We start from the raw sequence: 23,303 nt of genomic DNA on the forward strand, positions 1-23,303 counted from the left end.
GTGCACATGGGAGACTTGACCAATCAACTTTTTATTGTATTCCATGGAGAAAATATCATCGCTGGCCTAGTAGCCTCCTCATACACTGCTCTTGGCCCACTTTGCATTTTTACTAGTGATACTGAAAGTTCTGTATGTTTCCCCAGTGGTCTCTTGCTTAGTAAAGCAAGGATTCCTTAAGATCTCTGCATGGCTTATACATGAAAGAGGCAGTTTGCTGGGAGGCTGATGCATTTGATGAGAAAATGTTCTCTTGAGGTACTAAATTATATGTAAAGTGAAGACACCAGAATAACGTGGTAGAGGGAATAGCACGTTCCTTGTGAGCCGACTGGCTCAAGAACCCATGTTAATTTTGATTACAGTGATCCTGTAGAGTGAGCAGTTTTAAAAAAATGTCCCTGTAGAAACTTCACTGAGCATTCTGATCTCCATATAATAAAGTGGAGTTAATGACAGCCCTGTTGCTAGGTGATTCTCACTTTTTTTCTTTTGTAGCTAAGGGTATGTCTACATGTGGAACAGCGAGGGTGATTCCCAACTCGAGGAGACATACCTGCTCTAGTACTGAGTATGTAGCTGCTGTGGGATGGGCTAGTCACCCCTTGTATGTACCCAAGTTCTCATATGGGCATGGACTCAGGGCAGCTAACAGCTGGGTGACTGAAGCAGTGACATGACAACCATTCAGTTAATGCGAGTGACAGATTTGAAAACACCCTCCCATTAACTATTCTAGATCGTTCTGTATCATAAGGCAGCTTTAGGATACATTTAACAGTATAGGTTTGATTCACTAGTCATTTGACCTCTGAAAGACTCAGATGTCAGTCCACAAACTGGTTCTTTTTCGGGGGTGCTTGTAGATATGTAAATATTCTACTCTTCAGTTCAGATTGGGGTGCAAAATAGATTTATCAGAATTTTTTGGCTGTTAAAAGAGCAGAGGACAGTATTAATGTAAAGATAAGCTGCGGGGGGATACAAATCAGGACACTAACTCTTCCTGCTGTGATGCAGATGTGTATAATCAAGGTTGTAAAACTGCAATGAGAATTTCTATTGCATTTTCTCCTCTCTCTCCTCGTTTTGGGTCTGAACTAACTACTACCTACTGGGGAAAGCACTCCTGCCCAACTGAATTTCTAGCTGCTGGTATTGGCTGGCAAATCTTCTCTCAACTGTAGCTGATGCTTTATATATATATTTAGAACTTGATTAGAAATATGAAACCGTTTGGCCTCTGCCATGTAGGAAAATATTCCAGTATGATTGAGGAGTTTGGTATCTATTCACTAGTGGAAAATTGCTCAGTATTGTAGCTAGCTGCCATTTGGCCATTCTCTAGGTTGCCCTGAGAAGAATCTGATTTCATTGTTTTTCACATGCTGTAGGATATTACAAGCCTTTGCACTATTTTCACAGTCCAACTGGTAAGGCTGATTTTCCCCTTGATGTCCATATGACTGTAACACTAATGGGGAAATTATGTACATGCATTACACTGTCTCTATGGTGACCTCTTACAGAAAATGCTGGTTATTGGGAAGGCAGATCCTTGAGCTCTGACTTCTCAGACCAGCCCAAAGCAAAGCAGAATAGTGGCACAGCTGCCTTCCTGCATTGTGATTATCTAACCCTTGTTTCAATGCCACTCTCAGAAGCCAGTTGGGTATTATCAGTGACTGACTGATGGGCTGATTGTGTATTCCCAGCTTTGTCTTCCTAGCGCACACCATTGATCACTAAAACTACATCTTCTTAATCCAGATGTTAGCTGACTCAGTTTACGGTTGTGCCACTGCTAACTTCACTAGGGTGATTTTAACAATCTAGGCTAATCTATCTACCCTGCCAAACTTAAAGGGCCAGGTCTGCATCTCTCAAAGGTGGTGGGAGTTTTGCCATGGACTTCAGTGAGAGCAGGACTCCTGGGGAAATTGTGCACCAAAATATTAAAAATTCTCTGCACAATATTTTAAAATTCTGCATCTTTTATTTGTTAAAATAATGCAATCTAATCCTCCTGGTTGCAATTATTTTGGTAATTTATTTAAACTACAGTACAATGGATGGAGAATAGGGAGCATTAGAGGAAATTCACAAACCCTCTTTGTCTAATAGTAATGTAGCTAGTATTGACCCTTTACTTCTACTTATTAGCAGGGCTGGCTCTGGCTTTTTGGCCACCCCAAGCAAAAAAAAAAAAAAAAAAACTTGCAGCGCGGCCGGAGCATGGGTGCAGGGGGAGCGGCTGGGGGGGGTTGGCGGGTATGGAGAGAGAGAGAAGGGGGCGGCCAAGGCTACAGCAGGGGCGCTGCCACACGGCCCCTCCCGCGGCGCCGTCTCCTCCTGCCGCATGCCGCAAGGGCTCCGCTCCAGTCGGTGGGGAGGGAAGGAAGAGGACTGCCCTGCAGGGTGCTCCGATCCTCTGCGCCGCCGCCGCCCCCTACAGGGCGGCCGGAGCGGAACAACAACAACAAAAAAAAGCGTCCGTGCCGCCCTAGGATTGGGCAGGATGCTGCCTCGAACAATCTGCCGCCCCAAGCACCATCTTGCTCAGCTGGTGCCTGGAGCCGGCCCTGCTTATTAGTCAACAACTATATGCAGCCATATGCCCAGTGTTACATGATAGGCAACTGAAGAGCAAGTGCAGGCTGTGGACTCAATCTCAAGATTTATATTGGCTACTGACCATCTCCGGAAAGGTCAGTAGCAAACAGTTCGTGGAGCACGTTTTGATAGGACATTTTTTCAGTCCAAAAATTTAGATCAGTTCTAATCACTGAAGCACCATCAGCATTTATAAGGCCACGCTGTCCTTTACAATAAGGCTCCTTTATACCACTCCGGCAATGTAAAGGAGCCTTAAAAATTTGACACCTGTTTTATACTCCTGGGGGAATTCACTAAGAACAATTCACTAAGCAGGCAGGCTGCTACATTCTGCTCTGTCTGAGGGGATGGAGCCTGCCCCACACCTACCTCCTGAGAAACCACCCCAACGCCCTACCCCTCCACACTGAGCAGGCTGCAATAGTGAGCGAGAGGGACTGTGTGTCTCTCTCATGCATGACTGCCCAGCCCCCACCCACCCCCCGCTCTGGTGGTGATTTACATCCCTACTGGCTGCTCTGGGCATTCAAACGGCCCTGCCTGCACTGCTGGGGAGGAGTGCATGACTGCTCCTGACAGTGAATTAAAGGGAAGCTGCAAAAGTCATTTTTCTGCGAGGAAGCAAAGAAAGCTGCGGGGGCCATGAATTCTGCACACATGCAATGACACACAATTTCCCCAGCTGTAGAGCAGGATTGCACCCCTAATAGGCAATACATGACTTCTGGAATTAGTAGCCCAGAACATCTTGCAGTAGGAATAAAATTTGCCTCATGCAGTGTGTTCTGTTCAGTTACTTCAGTAAGAGTAATCTGTCTTTCTCATGTGGTCAGCTTTGACTATATAGCTTGTTAAAATAGAATGCTTACCATCTTGTTTTTATTGTGTAGTCAGCATTCAAATAAACCAGTGTAGAGTAATGGAGCTAAACTGCAAGCTTGCAGTAATCAATGGAGTTATACCAGGGCTGAATTTTACCTATTGCAGCTAATGGAGGGGAGACTACAGGAGTCTGAAGGAAGACCATCATGACAGAGGGGCTAAACAATGGGAAGAGTTATCTCAGGCTCAAGACTGGTTAGGTGGGAAAGATTAATTTTGGTTTCCTTGCCTTCTTTGGACCAATGGAAAGAGAATACCAGCCCCCCACGCCAACACCTACTCAAGCACTTCCTCCAACCGCTGCCCTAGGAGTTGACTCTGCCATTGCAGGGAGGTTTTTTGGTTCTGGTGTAAAGTCTTTGCCCCCACCCCAGGCCTTGCCAGCCCTCTCCCCCTCCTTTTTTCCCCCTAGGATTTGGGCTCTTTATTTTTAAAACTCACTGTGGCCTCTCTACCCTTTTCCCTGCACTTTGCTTCTGCTTCTCTGTGGCCCTCCCTAATGTTCTCCATAGCTGTTGGTTCAGTTGCCTGTATTGCTCCAGTGAGATCATCTCCATGACAGCAGGGAATTGCTTCTCTTCAAATCTGACCGTAACCTTCCATTTTCCTCCTTAGCTCATGATTGACAATTTCTCCAGTGTGTTGTGACGCTGGGTATGAAGGATGCGCTATAAAAACAAATTACGTTACCTTTTTCATAAAATCGATATGCTCCGTTATGAATACACAAAAGCTGCAGGAGGGGTTTTTCAGTTATAAGCTGGCGCCTGCCCTAAGCTTAGGTTATAACAAATGCATACCAGCCCCTCTATGGAAACAAGTTCTATAATATGGTGCTACTACGGTTTGGTTTCTCAGCCCCCTTAAATAAACACTGGTTATCAATACCTCTTTCAAAAAGGTCTCTGGTAATTAGCAGTACCCTGGAAAAACTAAATTCTTTCTCCCCTACTTCCCTGATAGCTAATTGCTGCCCTGCTGGAGGTGACAGTTCAAACCGGGGTGGCCAACCTGTGGCTCCGGAGCCACATGCAGCTCTTCAGAAGTGAATATGCGGCTCCCTGTATAGGCACCGACTCCGGGGCTGGAGCTACAGGCGTCAACTTTCCAGTGTGCGGGGGGGGTGCTCGCTGCTCAACCCCTGGCTCTGCCACAGGCCCTGCCCCCACTCCACCCCTTCCTGCCCCCTTCCCTGAGCCTGCAGTGCCCTCGCTCCTTCCCCCTACAACCTCCTGCATTCCATGAAACAGCTGATTAGCAGGGCTGCCGGTGGGTGGGAGGTGCTGGGAGTGGGGTGGGGGGGCTGCTGACGTCTTACTGTGGCTCTTCGGCAACGTACGTTGGTAAATTCTGGCTCCTTCTCATGCTCAGGCTGGCCACCCCTGGTTCAGACTATATAGTCTACAGCTACGTGGCTATATCCTACAGAGACATGGAACCTCTCTAGTGGGACAGCTGAAGGATAGCATAACAGAACGGGAGACAACTGTCCTACTGCTGGAAAGGCAAGGAGGGGCATGGGATTATTGCAGGCCTACCAGATGGGAGGGTGGGGAAATCAAATGGAGTGATCGTTTAACACTTACCCTCTTGCTCCCTCTTGACGATGCTAAAATTAGCCTCCTGACAAGCTCAATGCAAAAAGAGTCAGTTAAACAATACATGGGAACGGCCACAAGACCGAGAGGTTTATGTGAACAGAAATGGGGTCTCTGTGTGCAAGGTCAGACCCATAATGAGCTCCTGGCCTTGTTCTAAACCAATTTTGCAGTTTGACTCAATTTCCCATTCCCAGGGAAGGTTTAAAAAACCCCTACTGTTAGCTGTGGACTGGCCAATCTCTTGCAAAGCCTGGAAGTGACTCAGCTGTGGTACAGTTTAAAAGCTAACCCTCACACTCTCACTCGCTCACTGAGCCTAGCTTCCGCTCTGCAGGAAGAAATCTGCAAGCTAAAAAAACCTCTCACAACTTCATGGCATAGCTATGCAAAGTATTGGCCTTTTCATCCCTTGGGAAAAGCCAAACGGAGAGGCCTCCCATAGCATGAAGCTGTAGCCAAATTGGAGGGAGTACAGAGACCAACAGCAGCGATTACGGGGCGAGAGGGAATTGGCCTCTGATGGAAGATTAAAAGAATTAAAGCTGTGGAGGCTTGGGTAAGTAATGACTAAAGGGAGCCGAGAAGGAGATGTAATGCTCTACAACGTGCTTGGCTGGCATAAACAGCAAGCAGTGAGGGGAATTAATTGGGGTGGTCCAAGGCCCTAGAATGCAGAATTATGGGATGAAATAGAGAAAAGGAAAAAATAAATGTTAGAGGCTTTCTACCAATGAGATCTGCCAGTCTGCAGAACAGCCTCCCTGGTGAAACAGAAATCTTTCTTGCTTCGGGTAATTAGTACTTGACTGGACAATTTGCTACTAAATATACCATAGGGAGCAATCCCACACTGGCCGTGGGCTGGACTAGATGCCTGATTCAGTCATTCCCATCGCTAATTACCATCTTTTAAAAATATCAAATCCACTATTTTACTATCGAACCCTATTTCTCTCTCATGCACCCATGGCACCAGCTCAGCTGCCACCTAGAAAGCCGTCACTTTGAGGAAGGAAAGTGATGCTTGCAGCCTGTGTTCTCTAATCTGTATTCCTGATAAGTAAGGGACTTTAACTGCTGCTGCAAAAGCTAAACAGAAATAGCTGTTGGGACTTAATGCTTCTAGAATGCCTGCCTATTGTCATGAATCACAGCAGCCTTATGGGCGGCTACAACCACGCCTGGCATGGTCCTACAACGATCTGGAAAATAGGTGCAGATTTTTTAATTCAGTCTTTTACATGAGGATGGAAAGTTCTAAGATGGACGGAGCCCTCTGCAGAAAATGGATTTGTTCATAAAGCTTGGATGTGTTTTCAATATGAGGCTTGGGAAGGAGTTCTTTCTGTCTATGCTGTCCTTTTCAAATCACACCCGATCAGTAGTGACTAAAGCTTTTTCCTACTTGCCCACTGTTAGCCTGTTTTATTTGCAGCGCTGACAGCATGTGGAGTGTGTGAAGTAGACAGGCTCCGGGGAGCTGAAATGTGAATGTGACTCATAAGCAATCCATTGAAATCAACTGGTTTCAATCTAGTTCATAGCATGAAAACTGCCAGCACAATTGTGCTTGAGGGTCAGACCCTGTTTTAGGAGCACCCTTGACTAAGGACTGAATGGGATGCAGGGACCGAGCTATCATTCTCAGGTCTTGTTTATTGGACCTGAGAGATTTTGGTTGGAAAGCTTAGATGCTGCATAAGCAGAGGGTATATCCACCCAGGGCTGGCAGCCTGGTACCTTTCACTTGCCCTAGAGTCTCACATTAAAAAACATGCTGTTTCTCTGCTGTTAACCTACATGCCACTGCCTTTGCTTCATACCAAGGGCTGCTTTCTTGCGCAAGCAATCTTTCTTTCGTTGAAAGATTTTCCTTGCAACCTGCCATTAGCGGCCCTGTGTCCCCTTGGAGCGTTCTTCCTGGTAATGACTACAACGCATCATCTCACCCCTGCACTGAGACATTTCGAAGAAACGAGAAATCAATTTCTCCACATCTCCCATCGATCCTGAATGGCCCAGTGACCTGAGCGTAATGGCTGTGCTATAACAAACGACTGCTTGTTGCATAGCTAACAGCCCTAACCCAGTTAGTGCAGACACAACTCCGCAACATTCAGTCTTTACATTGGGGCCACTGTCATAACAAATGCGCTGTCCAGTTAGAAATGACCTCTAGCTTGAAGCCCACTTGGGAGGCTCAAAGCAGCTGGAATAAGCTGAGGATTCTCTGCTTCAAGAAGAATCCATGAGGGGCACAGAGGAGAGCGGTTTCCCAGTTGCGATCCCAGAAGATTTAAAATTCTATGGAGGCCATTACCTCCCCTTTACTTTGCTGTGCCTTAGCTACAGTGTTTAATACACAAACAAGTAAACAGGAGAGGGGCTGATTAGTTCGCAACAGCCAGCCTTCTCAAGGTTTACATATTAGCATAATAATTAGTGCCCCAGAGGCCCTGGAGAGGATATCGTCTTTAAAAAAATATACTGGAATTTAACAAGAGAAATTAATAGTGTATTGAATATTAGCACTTCCCACACCATCTGCACATCTGCTTTTAGCATACCACTGTGTGTTCAGCCTTATAAAGTCATGTTCACTTCCGCCGCTTTGCTTATCGTTGCCCACGGTTTGACGCTTATAGTCCCACAGCCTGGGGAAAGAAAGCCAGGACCCCTGGCCTCGCTGCTGGTCTGTGGTATGCCATCACTCCTCACCTGAAGCCACCCAGCACATATAAGTGGAAATTCCATGTTACGCAGAATTCATTTATAAGAGTAACACCCAGCAGGCCTGGTGGAGTTCAGAGTCCCTCTGCGTTTTAAGTTCTAAATGATTTCCGAGGGCTTTGTGACTTGGCTGGTTATAGGTCGGCCATCAAAACAATGACCATGTCAACCTTCTGCCAGGACTTTACAAAGCATTTTGACTTTGCGTCGATGTGACATTGGAGGAAAGCAACAGCAGTTCCGTTCACATCGCGCCCAGTCTGAAACGGCTTCAAGCGTCCGCCTTATGATAGCCAAAAAACACTGGAGTCAGAGTTACGGCTGCCAATGCTATCCCTAATCAACCCTTGTTCTGCCTCTGAATCACAGCCCCTCTCTGAGATCCCAGTATGCGTAGAGATCCCTGAATGGCAAGCCAGAGGAGAACAGGTGGTCACACGCAGGATTGACCAAATTCATCCCTGGGATAACTTCACTGAAGCCTGTTACACCAGGGATTCATTTGGCTCACAGCAGTAGAATTTTCCTGACCTCCTGAATGTTGTTATTTCTGTGAAGGTGGCAGGATTTTCACTACTTCTGTAAGAGGATTTGAACATATGATGTGCACACAAAGCACGATTCATTCACTGCTCCAGCAAGCTCCTGCTAGGCAGGTGCTAGAGCAGTGGTTCTCAACCTGTTTCCTATTGTGGGCCACGTATGCAGCCCGCAATGTGTTATGTGGGCCACATCCAATGCTACCCGTATGGCCCTGAGGATGTCACATGGGCCGCAGCTGTGTGCTGATTCGGCCGCAAGTGGCCTGTGGGCCGCAGCTTGAGAACCACTGTGCTAGAGCGACAGCCCTGCAGACTGGAGGCCTTTCTTCATCCACCGAACTGATGCCACAGGGGCAGTGCATTTGCAACGTTCTTCATGGTGCCCTGACCTGAACGGGCCTTTTCCGAAGACAGCAAGGGTGTTTGCTCTCCCTGGCACTGCCACGCTTAGGTTCTCCTCTAAGGGTGCCAAGAATTTCCTTGGCTTTTGTCAGCTTGAGTCAGATCATTACTATCTTAAAATAGCCTCTTATTTTTTTTTAGTCAGTGAATTCATTTGACTGTGACAGGGAGGCCCATTTGTGCCAGCTGGCAAAGAGTTCTGTTCTTTGCAAGCAAGTCCTGTCGCAGACCTGACACACTCACGACACCTAATATGCTGCTTTCATGGTGTTTATCCGTAAAGGGTGAGGTCTGTACTGAAAGGTGGGAGGAGGGATAGCTCAGTGGTTTGAGCATTGGCCTGCTAAACCCAGGGTTGTGAGTTCAATCCTTGAAGGAGGCCACTTAGGGATCTGGGGCAAAATCAGTACTTGGTCCTGCTAGTGAAGGCAGGGGGCTGGACTCAATGACCTTTCAAGGTCCCTTCCAGTTCTAGGAGATAAAATAAATTAATGGAGATATTTTATTTAATTTAAAGCTTGTAACTTATCAGTACTCCTAATCATTGTGAGATGTGTGTATGGGTAATATTTAAGGAGTAATGTAACTATATTAAAAATGATGTCCTCATGGTCTCGGAGTGAAAGTGAGTCATCAGAGAATAATTGTCTCGGTTATGCCCCATTCACAAAGAGGGAGTTGTCACCCCTCTCAGGGTAGCCAATTACGTAACGTCCACAATTGTCCACCTTTGCACCAACCCAGAACAGTCAATGGAAAACCTGGAAATGAAAAGGACGATACGGCAGTGAGGGGATCACCTGGTTTGTGAATCAAGACAGAAGACTGATTCAGTATATCACAGGGTGGAGAAAGACACCCTGGATCCATTCACTAAGAAGGTGATGAGTGGGGCTGCTTCATGAAAGATTGATCTTAGCTTCTTAGGTACGTCCAGACTACCCGCCGTATCGGCAGGTAGCGATTGATTTATCGGGGATCGATATATCGCGTCTCGTTAAGACGCGATATATCGATCCCCGAATGCAGTCCCCATCGACTCCAGAACTCCACCAGGGCGAGCGGCAGTAGCAGAGTCGACGGGGGAGCCGCGGTTGTCGATCCTGCGCCATGAGGACGGGAGGTAAGTCGGAATAAGATATGTCGACTTCAGCTACGGTATTCCAGTAGCTGAAGTTCCGTATCTTACATCGACACCCCCTCCCCAGTGTAGACCAGGCCTTATTAGGGCTAGCAAATGCTGCGAACGCCTGAACTTTGGGGTAAGAATCTACTCTTAGACAGGAAAGGTGCCTATTAAGTGTAGGCCCTAGTTCATGTTTATGATTTTGTTTGGTATTTAGCTATTTGTTTCCATCACTCGCACTTGTTTCTATTTAAATCTGTAATTTTTTTTAAGTAAATTTTCCTTTTGTTTGATTGTAACCAAACTCAAGTGCTGCGTGTGATACAGGAGTGATGGGCTACTGTAAAACTGGGAACTTGAGTTTGATTACAAAAAAACAAAAGGAAATTTTACTTAAGAAAAAATAGAGATTTCAATAGAAACAAGTGTGAGTGATGGAAACAAATGGCTAAATACCAAACAAAATCATAAACATGAACTAGGGCCTACACTTGGTAACTTGGGGTCAGCTGTTACTTTGGGAATGGTGGATCTGGGATTTCTATGGGTATTCAGTGATCAGGGCTCGATGTCCCTTCAAAGTGTCCCCCTGGGACTTAGGGGCCAAGGCAGGGCTGGTGTAGCCAAGAGGAGAGTACTTGAGCAGCTGCCAAGATGGTTGTATTAGTGAGCTAACACCCAGCTGGCACAGACAAGACCCCCCCTTGCGCAGGAGGCAGGTGCCAACAAGCTAACTCACAGCCCTGAGGAGCATCACATTCACACACATGGTCCCCCTGGCCAGATGCCTACCCTTGTGGCAGCTGCCTGTATGTTGGGAAGGAAGAAAACTCTTGCAAAGATGCTTTTCCCCAGGACAGGCAAATGACAGAAATGCTGGATGTGCCCCACTGTGTGAGTTCCCGGCAAAGAAAGAGGAGATATTCAGTTTTCTAGCTAGGGAAGTCTCCAAGGCTCAGATTCTGATACTCGTTACTCCTTGAGCAGGTGCACTGGAGGTGAAAGGAGTCTATGGCTGAAGTATGGTGCTCTTCACGGTCAGTAGGGGTATTTAACGAGTGCAGGTTGCAGAATCTGTCCCCGCAATAGCTATACAACCCACAAGCACCCCTGCTATGCACACAATGGCACAACATTTTTTATTTTATTTTACTATTTAATCACAGTTAACTCACACGATTAACTAAAAAAAATTAATCATGATTAATTGCAGTTTTAATTGCACTGTTAAACAATAGAATACTAATTGAAATGTATTATTTTGGATGTTTTTCTACATTTTCATATATATTGTATTGTGTTGTAACTGAAATCAGAGTATATTATTTTTGATTACAAATATTTGCACTGAAAAATGATAAACAAAAGAAACCGTGTTTTTCAATTCATCACATTGTTTTGTTTTGGAATGCCGTTATATAACAAAAAAAAATCTACATTTCTAAATTGCACTTTCACAACAAAGAGATTGCACTACAGAACTTGTATGAGGTGAATTGAAAGATACTGTATCTTTTGTTTTTTTACAGAGCAAATAATTATCAAAAATAAATATAAAGTGAGCACTGGGCACTTTGTATTCTGTGTTGTAATTGAAATCAATATATTTGAAAATGTAGAAAACATCCAAAAATATTTAAATGGTATTCTATTATTGTTTACCAGTGCGATTAATCATTTTTAATCGCTTGACAGCCCTAATAAATAGTATTCTGTTATTGTTTAACAGCACGATTAATCATGCGATTAATTTTTTTAATTGCACGATTAATCGCGATTCATTTTTTTAATCTCTTGACAGCCCTAAAACTTATATATATTTTTGTCTCCACTTGTAGCTAGGAGAAACTAATTCACATTTCCCTGGGCTGCTACAGGAGATGGTGGAAACTGGCAAAATCAGCAGTGCAGTGCCACAGAACAATGACGGTAAGAAGATGGGCAGGCAGGTCTGGCACCATATACTGCCTGAGCCTGATGCCTTTTGGCCTCTGTTATCTCCGCCACAAGGATCACGCTCTCTAAGTGTGATCACTGAGTGATGTCCATGTGCTTGGTACCACACTGACAGAGAAGGTGGCACGGCCTCTGCCCCTGCTAGCCAGGAGAATGTTCTTACTCAGGGTGGTGAGGGGATTTCTCACTTGCCTGTTCAGCGCTGTGCAAAACAGAGGAAGACACCATCTCTGTCTTAGTGTGTTTACAATCTGAATTAGGCTAGAGAGGATCATACCCACTCTAACCATCCATGTCTGAACCAGGGCAGGCCACTACACTGCAAGTGAGGAAGACGCTGTACAGGAAGGGCCAACAGTATCATGTCCAGTGTCCCACCTTCTGGGGCAGTCTCAAGCCCTAGATCATTTGCTTGAGCATAAGATATTTGCATACCCTGCCCACTGCTCAGTCTGCTGAAGTGGAATATTATGGGAGAATGTACTCCCTGAACTCAGATGGGCAGTAGCATCTGTCCTACAGCCTGAAGAGGAAAGATGGTGCAGTGGTTAGAGCAGTAATCTGGGAACCCACATTTAGTGCTGTGCACTGCCACAGCCTCCCTGTGTATTGCTGGGCTCTCTGTGTCTTAATTCCCCTTTGGTCAATGGGGATAACAGCAATGCCAAGGCAACTCCAGCAGCTCTGCTGACTACGGCTGTACGGCGTGGAAAAAGGTGGTCTCTGATAGGCCTCACAGGTAAAAAACAACCCCTTGAACTCCACCCAGAAACCAACAGGGAATCAGTAGAGATTACAGTGCTGGAGAGATGCCCTGGGTGTCAAATTGGCTGCTACATGAGGTATTTCTCTCACCCACTGGTCAATCTTTACAGCACTACACTAGTCCAGTTCAGACAGCTGGACTCTACCTTTAAAGAGACACCCCCACTGGCAGTTTCTCCTCAGTCATGGGTAACAACTTGTGTCACTTCTTCTGCTCTTACACAGTTACAGACTATTGTCTCAGCCCAAGGGGCCCCTCTTCAGAAAAACAATGCTGGGGTTCATTTGTCTTTGTAAGTGGCTGGTCCAGCCACTGCACGAAGTGGTGTGGATTGTTCTCAGCGCTGACTGAGTTAGCCCTGAAACCCCGTCTCACCTCAGCTGACCAGGTTGCTTCAACTGTTTCGCACCCTAATATTCTACATTTTGCAGATCTCTTACACTAGTTCCCATACAAACCTCTCGCAATAAGCATGGCATTCAGCCAGTGCTTAGCTTTCAGCAGAAGCCACACACAACCCCCTCCGGTGAAACACTGAGAGGAGGGCCGGACACCCTGCCTGAGTATGCCTGGATTAGGGGTTCTCAACCTTTTTCTTTCAGAATCCCTCCCCCCCCCCCGCTATAATAACTCCACGGCCCACCTGTGCCACAACAACTGGTTTTCTGCATATAAAAGTCAGGGCTGGCATTAAGGGATAGCAAGCAGAGCAATTCCCCGGGGCCCCACGCCACAGGGGGCCTCATGAAGCTAAGTTGCTCAGGCTTGGGGGGCTCTGGGCTGCAGTCCTGTGCAGCAGGGCTTTGGCTTTCTGCCCTGGGCTGTAGCAAGTCTAACACCTGTCTGCGGCCCCCCCTACCAGGCCCCGGACCCCTGGTTGGGAAGCACTGGTCCGGGTCACAGTCCCCACGTTCAGCCCCTGGGTGACAGGGGCTTGAGGGTCAGTGGAGGTGACCCCCCCCTCTTCCCAACCAGGCCTCGACCCTCACCCCTTCGCCCCCACCCCTATGGGATCGTGATGGGCCCCGCGGCGGTCACGGCTGTGCTGGGCCCACGCGTGTCCCTGACCCCGCCGCCCGCTGAGCGGCCCCCGAGCTCCACATCCCTGCGGGAGGAAGAGACGCGCCGGGCGGAGCGGGGCTGGGCCGAGGCCAGGCAGGGAGCGCGGCGAGCCCGGCGGAGCGGAGCCGAGCCTGCCGGTGAGTATGGGAGCGGGGGAGTGGCAGGGCCGGACCGGGGGCGGCTCAGCGCGGCGCCGCGTGGCACCGTCCCCTCCCCGGCGTGGCCTGCGGGGCCCCGGCCCCGGCGCGGGGGGCTTTGCCTGGCACATCGCCCCGGGCCCGGGCGGGAGTGGAGAGGTGCGAGCAGCCCGGCCCGGGCCGCACGGGGCCCCCAGCGGCGGGAATCCCCCCCTCGCTGCCTGCGAGCCCCTGCGCCGCCGGACCAGCCTCCCAGGAGCGGCCCGGGGGCCGCGATCCGCTCTGACGGCACCGGGGGGAGGCTGGGCGCAGGCAGGCGCCCTCCCCTGGGACGCAGCGAGATGCCCAGATAAGTCCCTGCGCGTCGCCCCAGCCTCTGCAGATGCCTGGAGAAGAGGGAGACATGAGGTTGCCTGTGGGGGAAGTTGCCTTTAAATGGGAGAAACTCCTCCAGCCGGATGCCTCGAAGGCTGCGTCTGTCACCCCGGAGAAGATAGGAGCCAGGCCCTCCCGGCTTTGCCACCTCTGCTTCCTTAATAGGGACAGCCCCAATTCCTGTCTCGAAATTCCTACCATGTTACACCCTCCGGCTCTCCAAAAAGCGCTTCCAGTCCCATGGGGCTAGGGGCGTTAGAAACAAAAAACCAGGTGTGCGCCTCTGGCCGTGGTCACTGTTTGTGCCTTGCAAATACTGATAGCTTTTTGGCAATGCCTCTTTGAAAGGAAGGATGGTTGTGTGGTTAAGAAACCAGCTTGGGACACAGGGGGACTTGGGTTTTATTCCCGGAAGGGATTGTCTCTTATTCTATGTATGTACAGAACCTAGCACAATGCGGCCCTGATCTCAGCTGCGCCCTTTATGCTCTGCTGCAAACAACAATAATACTAACAACTTGGGACACATGGGATCTTTACATGTTACAAAGCATTGTGTTATTGTGGATGCTGCTGGCCATGCACAGAACATACCCCGTTGTCATTTGATTAGGAGAACACTGCTGCTAGCAGGGGCTGGAACAGTGTCAGGCTTCTTTGGGTTTATATTTTCCACTCTCTTTTGTTTAAATATATATGTACATACGCAAAGAAAGGGGAAGAGGAGAACATTTGCCTTGCGAAGTAAATGACCGGAATGTACAAAGGGTGGATAATCAAATGTTGCCACATAGCTCCAACAATATTTGATGAAGTGACTATAATCATCATAATAAAATGACAATGAAGTCTTAAATTAAAAAAAAAAAAAGACTCATGAAGGCAAATAAAGGTGCTTATTAAATCATCCTTGACTGCAGAGTGGTTATCCCACCTGTAACAAAGAATGCGTTTCTGAAGTTAATAGACTTGCTGGGTACCGATTAAAGAGAATTCAGTAATTCTATTAAACCCATTAAAATAAATACCCAAGGGGGTGGGGGGAGAGTTTGTTATGGAAACAGATTTTACTGTACACCAGATCTACACATTTCACAGTTCTTCCAGTACTAATAGAGCATACTCTAAACCCCTTCGGTGCTTTTTATTTATGCATGAACTTTCTCCCTGCCAGCCTTGTTTGATCACGAGGATGATAGAATAATGAATATAGTTGAATGAATAATCATTTCCATGGCAGCAGATTGCAGTATGGTGAACAGAAGGTGTATAAACTCAGGACACAAACAGTTGGTTAATGGAAAAGCTAGTTCTGAGTCTTGAGACTTAATATCCTTTGTGGCATGCTGTGTCTGTTGTTACCCTGCTGCAAGAGTACCCAAGGTTGTTGCTGATTACGCTGCAGTACTGTACCGCAGTAGCTAGCGATGTGATAAAGAGAGCTGCCCAGGATGGTAATGTATATCTCAGAAGGGAGACATGGGGAGTTCATGAAGCAAAGCTACATTCAAGTGCTGGCCCAGCATTCAGTTTCCTCTGTAAGGAAATTCATGGAAGGAAACCTTCATATTTCATTCATGTACAGATACTCTCTGCATGCTTCATGTTTAGTCAGAATTCTTTTGTCCCATTCTGATTTTAAGCCAGCCTGCCCGAAGCAACTTGTGTCTCTGTATCTTTGGAAATAACATTCCATCCTTGCCAACACCCCACTACCTTTTTACTTACCAAGGGAGGAATAAAGCCAATGTCAGTAATTAGGGAGAGAAATTGACTAGCTTTTTTCCTGATTACTTTTATCCTTTCACCAAGTGATCTCAGCTTCTTTTTAGTGTTTTCTGTGGCATAGGCAGGGTAGGATTTTAAATTTAATTGAATCCTGTTAACATCAGTTTCTCAGCAGCAGAGCTTTGTACTAAAATGATTAGGCTGGGATGGTGTTGCTTATTACAATAGCTTCTTGAGGCCTCCCCGGAGAGGGGGGGACCCTTGTGCTGGTGCTGTACATAAACAGCAAGAGACAGTCTCTGCGCCAAAGAGCTTACAATGTAAATAAGCAAAGTGGAAGTATTGCTATTTGCATCTTGCAGATGGGAAACTGAGGCACAAAGAAATTGCCTTGCCCAAGGTCCCACAGGGAATGTTGTGGAAGAGCTAGAATTGAACCCAGTGCTCCAGAGTCCCAGTCCGTGCCTTACCCCCAGGCTTCCTCTTACTAGTGTAGGGGCCTATGAGGCTAGCATGCCTCACTACCACCCTATTATTATTTGATTATTACTTGCCCTACCATAGTGCCTAGGGGCCCTAGGCATAGACCAGGCCCCATTGTGCTAGGTGCTGTACAAACTCAGAACAAAAAGATGGCTCCTGCCCCAAGGGGATTACGATCTAAGTAGCATCTAGAAGAGAACAGACTCTTGCCACGTTCTGCTCTCAGATATGCTGGATTCTCTGTACCATGAAGTCTTTAAATTAAGATTTGAGGACTTCACCCCCCCCCCTTCATACTTACACCAGTAACTCAACCAGAGGTTATGGGCCTGTTACCGGAGTGGGTGGGTGAGGTTTTGTGGCCTGTGACATGCAGGAGGTCAGACTAAATGAGCATGATGGCCCCTTCTGGCCTTAAAGTCTCTGAGTCGATGATGTAAATGCCTAGTAACTCACTGGAAGTCAGTGGGCTTATTCCTGTTGACACTCGTGCATAAGAGAGGAGAATTTGTGCCTCCTTTCTTTTGTCTCGTACCGGTATATTACCGTCAGCCTTTTGTTGCCCAGGCTGGGGATGTGTTGATAAAGGATGCTGCTGTGTTTTTAAACTTTGCTGCCTTAATGAGCTTGTTTGTGGAAGGTTTGCTAATAGAGGATTATGTATTTTAGAAATGTCTGCTGTAGGGAATATGTCCCTGGACAATTGACTGTGGCAGTCTTCACTAGTAAAGAAACATACCATGTGTGTACTGTAATCCACGCTTGCCTCCCCCCACCCACCCTGTTCCTTATAAACACACACACAATTTGCACTATACTCTTTGCAGGGTTACAGAACAGCCTTTACTTTATTATTTAAAGTGTCTATTATTTCCCTCAGCAGTTGCTGATAGTTGAGGAGTAAAGGCATGTCCGGACAGCCCAGGCAGGATTTAAAATACAAGGTAGGAGAGAAGATAAGCAGCAGTGGAGCACTAGAGATAATTAGCACATATACAGAGCTTTCATATACTGTGAGATTGTATGACCAATTCTCCTTTGGCCCTCACCAAGCCCAGGTAACCTCCTCACACCCAGTGCTAGCTCCACAAATCCCAGCACCCAACATCAGCCATGTGTTTTTTGTTTTTTTTCCTGGCTACAGTCTCATAGAATCATAGAAGTGTAGGACCGGAAGGGACCTCGAGAGGTCATCTAGTTCTTTCCCCTGCACTCAAGGCAGGACTATGCAATAACTAGACCATCCCTGACAGATGTTTGTCTAACCTGCTCTTAAAAATCGCCAATGATGGAGATTCCAAAACCTCCCTAGGCAATTTGTTCCAGTGCTTAACCCTGACAGGAAACTTTTCCTAATGTCCAACCTAAACCTGCCTTGCTGCAATGTAAGCCCATTGCTTCTTGTCCTATCCTCAGAGGTTAACAAGAACAATTTTTCTCCCTTCTCCTTTTATATACTTGAAAACTGTTATCTGTCCCCCCTCAGTCTTTTCTTCTCCAGACTAAACAAACCCAATTCTTTCAATCTTCCCTCATAGGTCATGTTTTCTAGACCTTTAATCATTTTGTTGCTCTTCTCTGGACTTTCTCCAATTTGTCCACATCTTTCCTGAAATGTGGCATCCAGAACTGGACACAATACTCCAGTTGAGGCCTTATCAGCGCAGACTAGAGTGGAAGAATTACTCCTTGTGTCTTGCTTACAACTCTCCTGCTAATACATCCCAGAATGATGTTTGCTTTTTGTGCAACAGTGTTACACTGTTGACTCATATTTAGCTTGTGATCCACTATAACCCCCAGATCCATCTCCGCAGTACTCCTTTCTAGGCAGTCATTTCCTAGTTTGTATGTGTGCAATTGATTGTTCCTTTGTAAGTGGAGTACTTCACATTTTGTTCTTACTGAATTTCATCCTATTTACTTCAGACCATTTATCCGGTTTGTCAAGATCATTTTTAATTTTAATCCTATCCTCCAAAGCACTTACAACCCTTCCCAGATTGGTAGGATCTGCAAATGTTATAAGTGTGTTCTCTGTGCCATTATCTAAATCATTGATGAAGTTATTGAACAGAACCAGATCCAGGACTGACCCCTTCAGGACATTGATATGTCCTTCCAGCATGACTGTGAACCACTAATAACTACTCTCTGGGAACAGTTTTCCAACCAGTTATGCACCCATCTCATAGTAGCTCTATCGAGGCTGTATTTACCTAGTTTGTTTATGAGAAGGTCATGAAAGACAGTATCAAAAGCCTACTAAAGTCAAGATATACCACGTCTACCACTTCCCCCCATCCATAAAGCTGGTTACCCTGTCAAAGGAAGCTATTAGGTTGATTTGACACAATTTGTTCTTGACAAATCCATGCTGACTGCTATCACCTTATTATCTTCTAGATATTTGCAAATTGATTGCCTGGTTCTTTGCTCCTTTATCTTTCCGGGTACTGAAATTAATCTGACTGGTCTGTAATTCCCCTTTTTATAGATGGGCACTATATTTGTCATCTTCCAGTCCTCTAGAATCTCTCCTGTCTTCCATGAGTTTTTAAAGATAATCGGTAATAGCTCAGTTGTCTCCTCAGTCAGCTCCTTGAGTATTCTAGGATGTATTTCATCAGGCCCTGGCCACTTGAAGACATCTAACTTGCCTAAGTAATTTTTAACTTGTTCTTTCCCTATTTTAGCCTCTGAACCTTCCTCATTTTCACTGGTGTTCGCTATGTTAGACGTCTAATTGTTACTAAACTTTTTGGTGAAAACTGAAACAAAAACGTCATTTAGCTCTTCTGCCATTTTCTGTTATTGTCTTTCACACCTCATTAAGTAAAGGGCCTACCCTTTCCTTGGTCTTCCTCTTGCTTCTAATGTTTGTGTGGAAAGTTTTATTGTTACCCTTTATGTCTCTAACTAGTTTAATCTCATTTTGTGCATTGGCCTTTCTAATTTTGTCCCTACATACTTGTGTTATTTATTTATATTCATCCTTTGTAATTTGTCCTACTTTTCACTTTATGCAAGACTCTTATTTTGAGTTTCAGATCACTGAAGATTTCCTGGGTAAGTCAGGGTGGTCTCTTGCCATACTTCCTATCTTTCCTACACAGTGCGATAGTTTGCCTTTGTGCCCTTAATAGTGTCTCTGAAAAGCTCCCAATTCTCTTGAACTGTTTTTCTCCTTAGACTTGCTTTCCATGGGATCTTACCTACCAACTCCCTGAGTTTGCTAAGTCTGCCTTCTTGAAATCCATTGTCTTTATCGTGCTGTTTTCACTCCTGCCTTTCCTTAGAATCATGAACTCTTATTATTTCATGATTACCATGATCACGTTCACCCAAGCTGCCTTCAACTTTCAAATTCTCAACAAGTTCCTCCCTGTTTGTCAAAATCAAATCTAAACAGCATCTCCCCTGGTTGCTTTCTCCACTTTCTGAAAGAAAAAATTGTCTCCAATACATTCCAAGAACTTGTTGGATAATCTGTGCTTTGCTGTATTATTTTCCCAACAGATGTCTGGGTAGTTGAAGTCCCCCATCACCACCAAGTCCTGTGCTTTGGATGATTTTGTTAGCTGTTTAAAAAAAGCCTCATCCACCTCTTCTTCCTGGTTAGGTGGTCTGTAGTAGATCCCTACCATGACATCACCCTTGTTTTTTACCCCTTTTATCCTTACCCAGAGATAAGTCAACAAGTCTGTCTCCAATTTCCAACTCAGCCTCAATCCAAGTATATCCATCTTTGAATCACAAGGCAACACCTCCTCTTTTTTCCCCTGCCTGTCCTTCCTGAGCAAGCTGTACCCTTCTATATCAATATTCCAGTCATGCGTATTATCCCACCAAGTCTCTGCGATGCCAGCTATGTCATAGTTGTGTTTATTCACTAGCATTTCTAGTTCTTCCTGTTGATTCCCCATACTTTTTGCATTAGTGTACAGACCTCTAAGATACTGATTTGATTTCCCCTCTATGTTCCCTCTTGTCTCTCCCTTGTCCCTGCTATAATGGCCCATGCTCCCCCCCCAGATTTTGACCCTCCTCCGAGGTCTCCATGTTTTTGACTTACCTGTGGGTTTTTGTCTCCTGCCCCCATCAAACCTAGTTTAAAGTCCTCCTCACTAGGTTAGCCAGTCTGTATCCAAAGATACTCTTCCCCTTCCTGGCTGCAAAGGATTGTGGGGTTGGGTGGGTTGTGGCAAAAAAACATGGATGGTTTTTAGCTCCAGGTGGAATAGGGTTAAAGGTCACTGGCCTAGGCTAAGCTATGAGCTCTTGGGCTGTATTTCCACCTCTGTCAGTGATTCTCTGTATGGCCCATGGGTAGGTTGATTGGGGTCAGATTTTCAAAAAGTCTCCACACGGTCTCCATTTGCACTTTACAAACATGAATGAATTAATCCTCACGAGAGCCCTGTGAGGGCGCTGAGTAATACCTGTGAAACCTCCAAGTGGGGGGTGCCAAAAATTGAAGCATACCAAAAAAAATCAGAGGCCACTTCTCCAAATGATGGTCCCTCTGACTTACCTAAGGTCATCGAACAAGTCAGAGACAGAGCAAGCACTGGAAATTGGCAGGAGAGGGCACGACTTCAGTAGGTTTCTTCTCCCTTGGCAGGTTTAACCCCATCAATGCTCTTCTTCCTTCACCACTCTCCTGAACCTGAGCGAGGGTTGAGGGGCTGGACTCAATGACCTTTCAAGGTCCCTTCCAGTTCTAGGAGATGGGATATCTCCATTAATTAAATAATAATAATTAATAAAATTAATTAATTAAATTAAAAGAAATGGAACTGCCTGCAGGGAGGTGCTTTGTTGCTGAGGTTACTAGCTGGGTGGTCAGAATCTTCACCTGCTTATGGGTTATAATATTAATGTGGTGTCTAGTGCAGAGAGGTCACTCTTGATGTGTTTGGTGCATAAGGGGCAGTGATGTTCCAACCTCTGTGATCAGCTGGTTGATGTGTGATGGCTCAGCATGTCATCTTTAGTAAGTCCTAATTTTAACATCAAAGAACCCACATGGCTCTTTGAGGGAAGGGGCCAACATCCATGTTTCTGACTGGCTCCAGAGGGGAAAGAGTCCCTTTCACGGATAAAAATGACTGTAGCAAGACTCATAGATTGCAGTACATTATTTGATCTCTTTGGAGATAAATAGCATAAGTAGAAAGCGGAGTAGAGACATGTTGTCAGATGGGATGTATGTTAATCATCTGCAACACAGTCAGCTTGGTAGGCCGGGTGTTCCACCAATCTGGGCACGCTCTATCTTTGAGATAAGGAAAATATTGATTTACAAAGACCCACCTGTCAGTGATGAAAATCTATTTTGTTTCTTGCAGGTTTCTGCTACCCTGGCTGCATACTCGCTATAAAATTCCCCCAAGGGAGAGAAAGCAAGCAAACGCCTTAGAGTTATCTACGAAATTCACAAAAAGTCACTTCTTTGTAAATTATTATGTGCCAGGAAAACATCAAGAGAAATAGTCTCAAGAACACAGGCAAAGGAATCTGGGAGAAGGAATATGGGTCTTCAAAACAAATGCTGTAGTGCTATAGGCAGTAAATCTCATTAACGGGACTTTGCGTCAAGGCAGAAACCAGTATAGTGACAATAATAATCCCATTTATTTACATAGCGCCAAATATATCGTTGCCACTTTCCGATAAAACAAAGGCAGATTCCTCAATGGCAGAGGGCGGATCGAAGGACCCAATCAGTTTCTTCCATCCCTAACTTCTGTGAATCTCAGATAAATATACCACTTTGGAGAGAGGGGAGTGGGGGAATCTCCGATCTCCATTAGACACTCAGCTCCAAGTTAGAGACAACAAGCGTTTCCCCTTCAGGCCCCAGAGGAAGGAAATCAATGCATCTGCAGAGAAAGAAGAAGCCATTGAGTTGTTTTGAATGAAAATGTGATTGGGTTGTGGGGTTTTTTAGAGGATTGATCTAAAAGGAGAGTGAGGAGACAAGAAAGGGAGACAGAAGACATTGGCCTGCTGCTGTCTGACTGGCAGATTCCAGTTAACACCTTATCAGCAGAGCAGCAGGCAGCAGCAAATCCTCGCCCGCTGAAGCTACACAGCGAAAGGAAGAGGGGAGGGTGTTCTGTAACCAGGGACGACAACAGCAACACTCCACAGAGCTACCGGGAGGATAGAGAGAGAGACACACACACAATAACCTTCCTTCCCAGGCTGTGCAAGCAAGGGCAGGGGAGGAAAAACAAATCCACCTGCAGTGTTTCATTTTTTATGAAGAGAAACCATGACTGAAATGTAACCACAGCTCTGGTCGCTGTAAAAAAACCGAACCCCAAAGCCCTCTCCCCAAGTGTAATGTAGCAATTCTGTTGGTTAGCGTTATTCTTCAATTGAAGAGTGGGGTAAACTCCTCCAGGACTGAAATCCCATCTCCCAGAAGGTGGGAGCACCACTAAAACAAAAGCAATTCTTCCCTCTCCCCCTTACTCCATTGCTGCTGCTGCTTTTGTGTTTTTTAAAGAAACATTGTTCTAGGAAGGAGAGGAGATTGGAAGAAGAACCCGAGGTGATTTTGAATTGTTTTTAAAGTCAAGGCAAGCCTTCGGATGACCCCTCAGTGAGAGAGGGGGAGTTACAAGGCAATATAGTGATTGATGTACTGAGTGATCTGGAGGAAGAGCTGCTGGGCAATAATGGGGAAATCCAACAGCAAGTTGAAGCCTGAAGTTGTGGAAGAGCTGACCAGGAAGACCTACTGTAAGTATTCTAACCCCCTTACAATCAGGCAACTTTCCGATCGCTCTCGTACTAGGGGTAGGGGTGGAGTAGGAGCCAGTCAAGATCAAAAGATGCCGTTGGTTTTCCGTATGGAGCCCTGCTGCTCGCATTTGGGGGCTGCAC

General features: G+C 46.0%; 1 protein-coding gene across 4 annotated transcripts in view; it reads left to right on the top strand.

Moving 5' to 3' along the window:
• The first annotated feature begins 5,528 nt into the window (after positions 1–5,528).
• Positions 5,529–23,303, top strand: part of NCS1 (neuronal calcium sensor 1) — a 110,574-nt gene continuing 92,799 nt past the window's right edge. For 2 of the 4 annotated variants that reach the window (XM_024106078.3, XM_042854252.2), the window contains exons 1-2: positions 13,692–13,820; positions 21,758–23,159. Coding sequence is in view for 2 of the 4 variants with exons in the window: in XM_042854252.2 (XP_042710186.1) it covers positions 23,096–23,159 (64 nt within the window). In the remaining 2 variants the exon portion in view is untranslated. Of the gene's footprint in view, positions 5,656–11,737; positions 11,829–13,691; positions 13,821–21,757; positions 23,160–23,303 lie in introns of those variants that run through there. The other 2 variants (XM_065572566.1, XM_005293344.4) reach the window with 2 other exon arrangements.

The sequence above is a fragment of the Chrysemys picta genome, chromosome 18, assembly GCF_011386835.1.
Source record: "Chrysemys picta bellii isolate R12L10 chromosome 18, ASM1138683v2, whole genome shotgun sequence".
In the NCBI taxonomy this organism is placed as follows: Eukaryota; Metazoa; Chordata; order Testudines; family Emydidae; genus Chrysemys; species Chrysemys picta.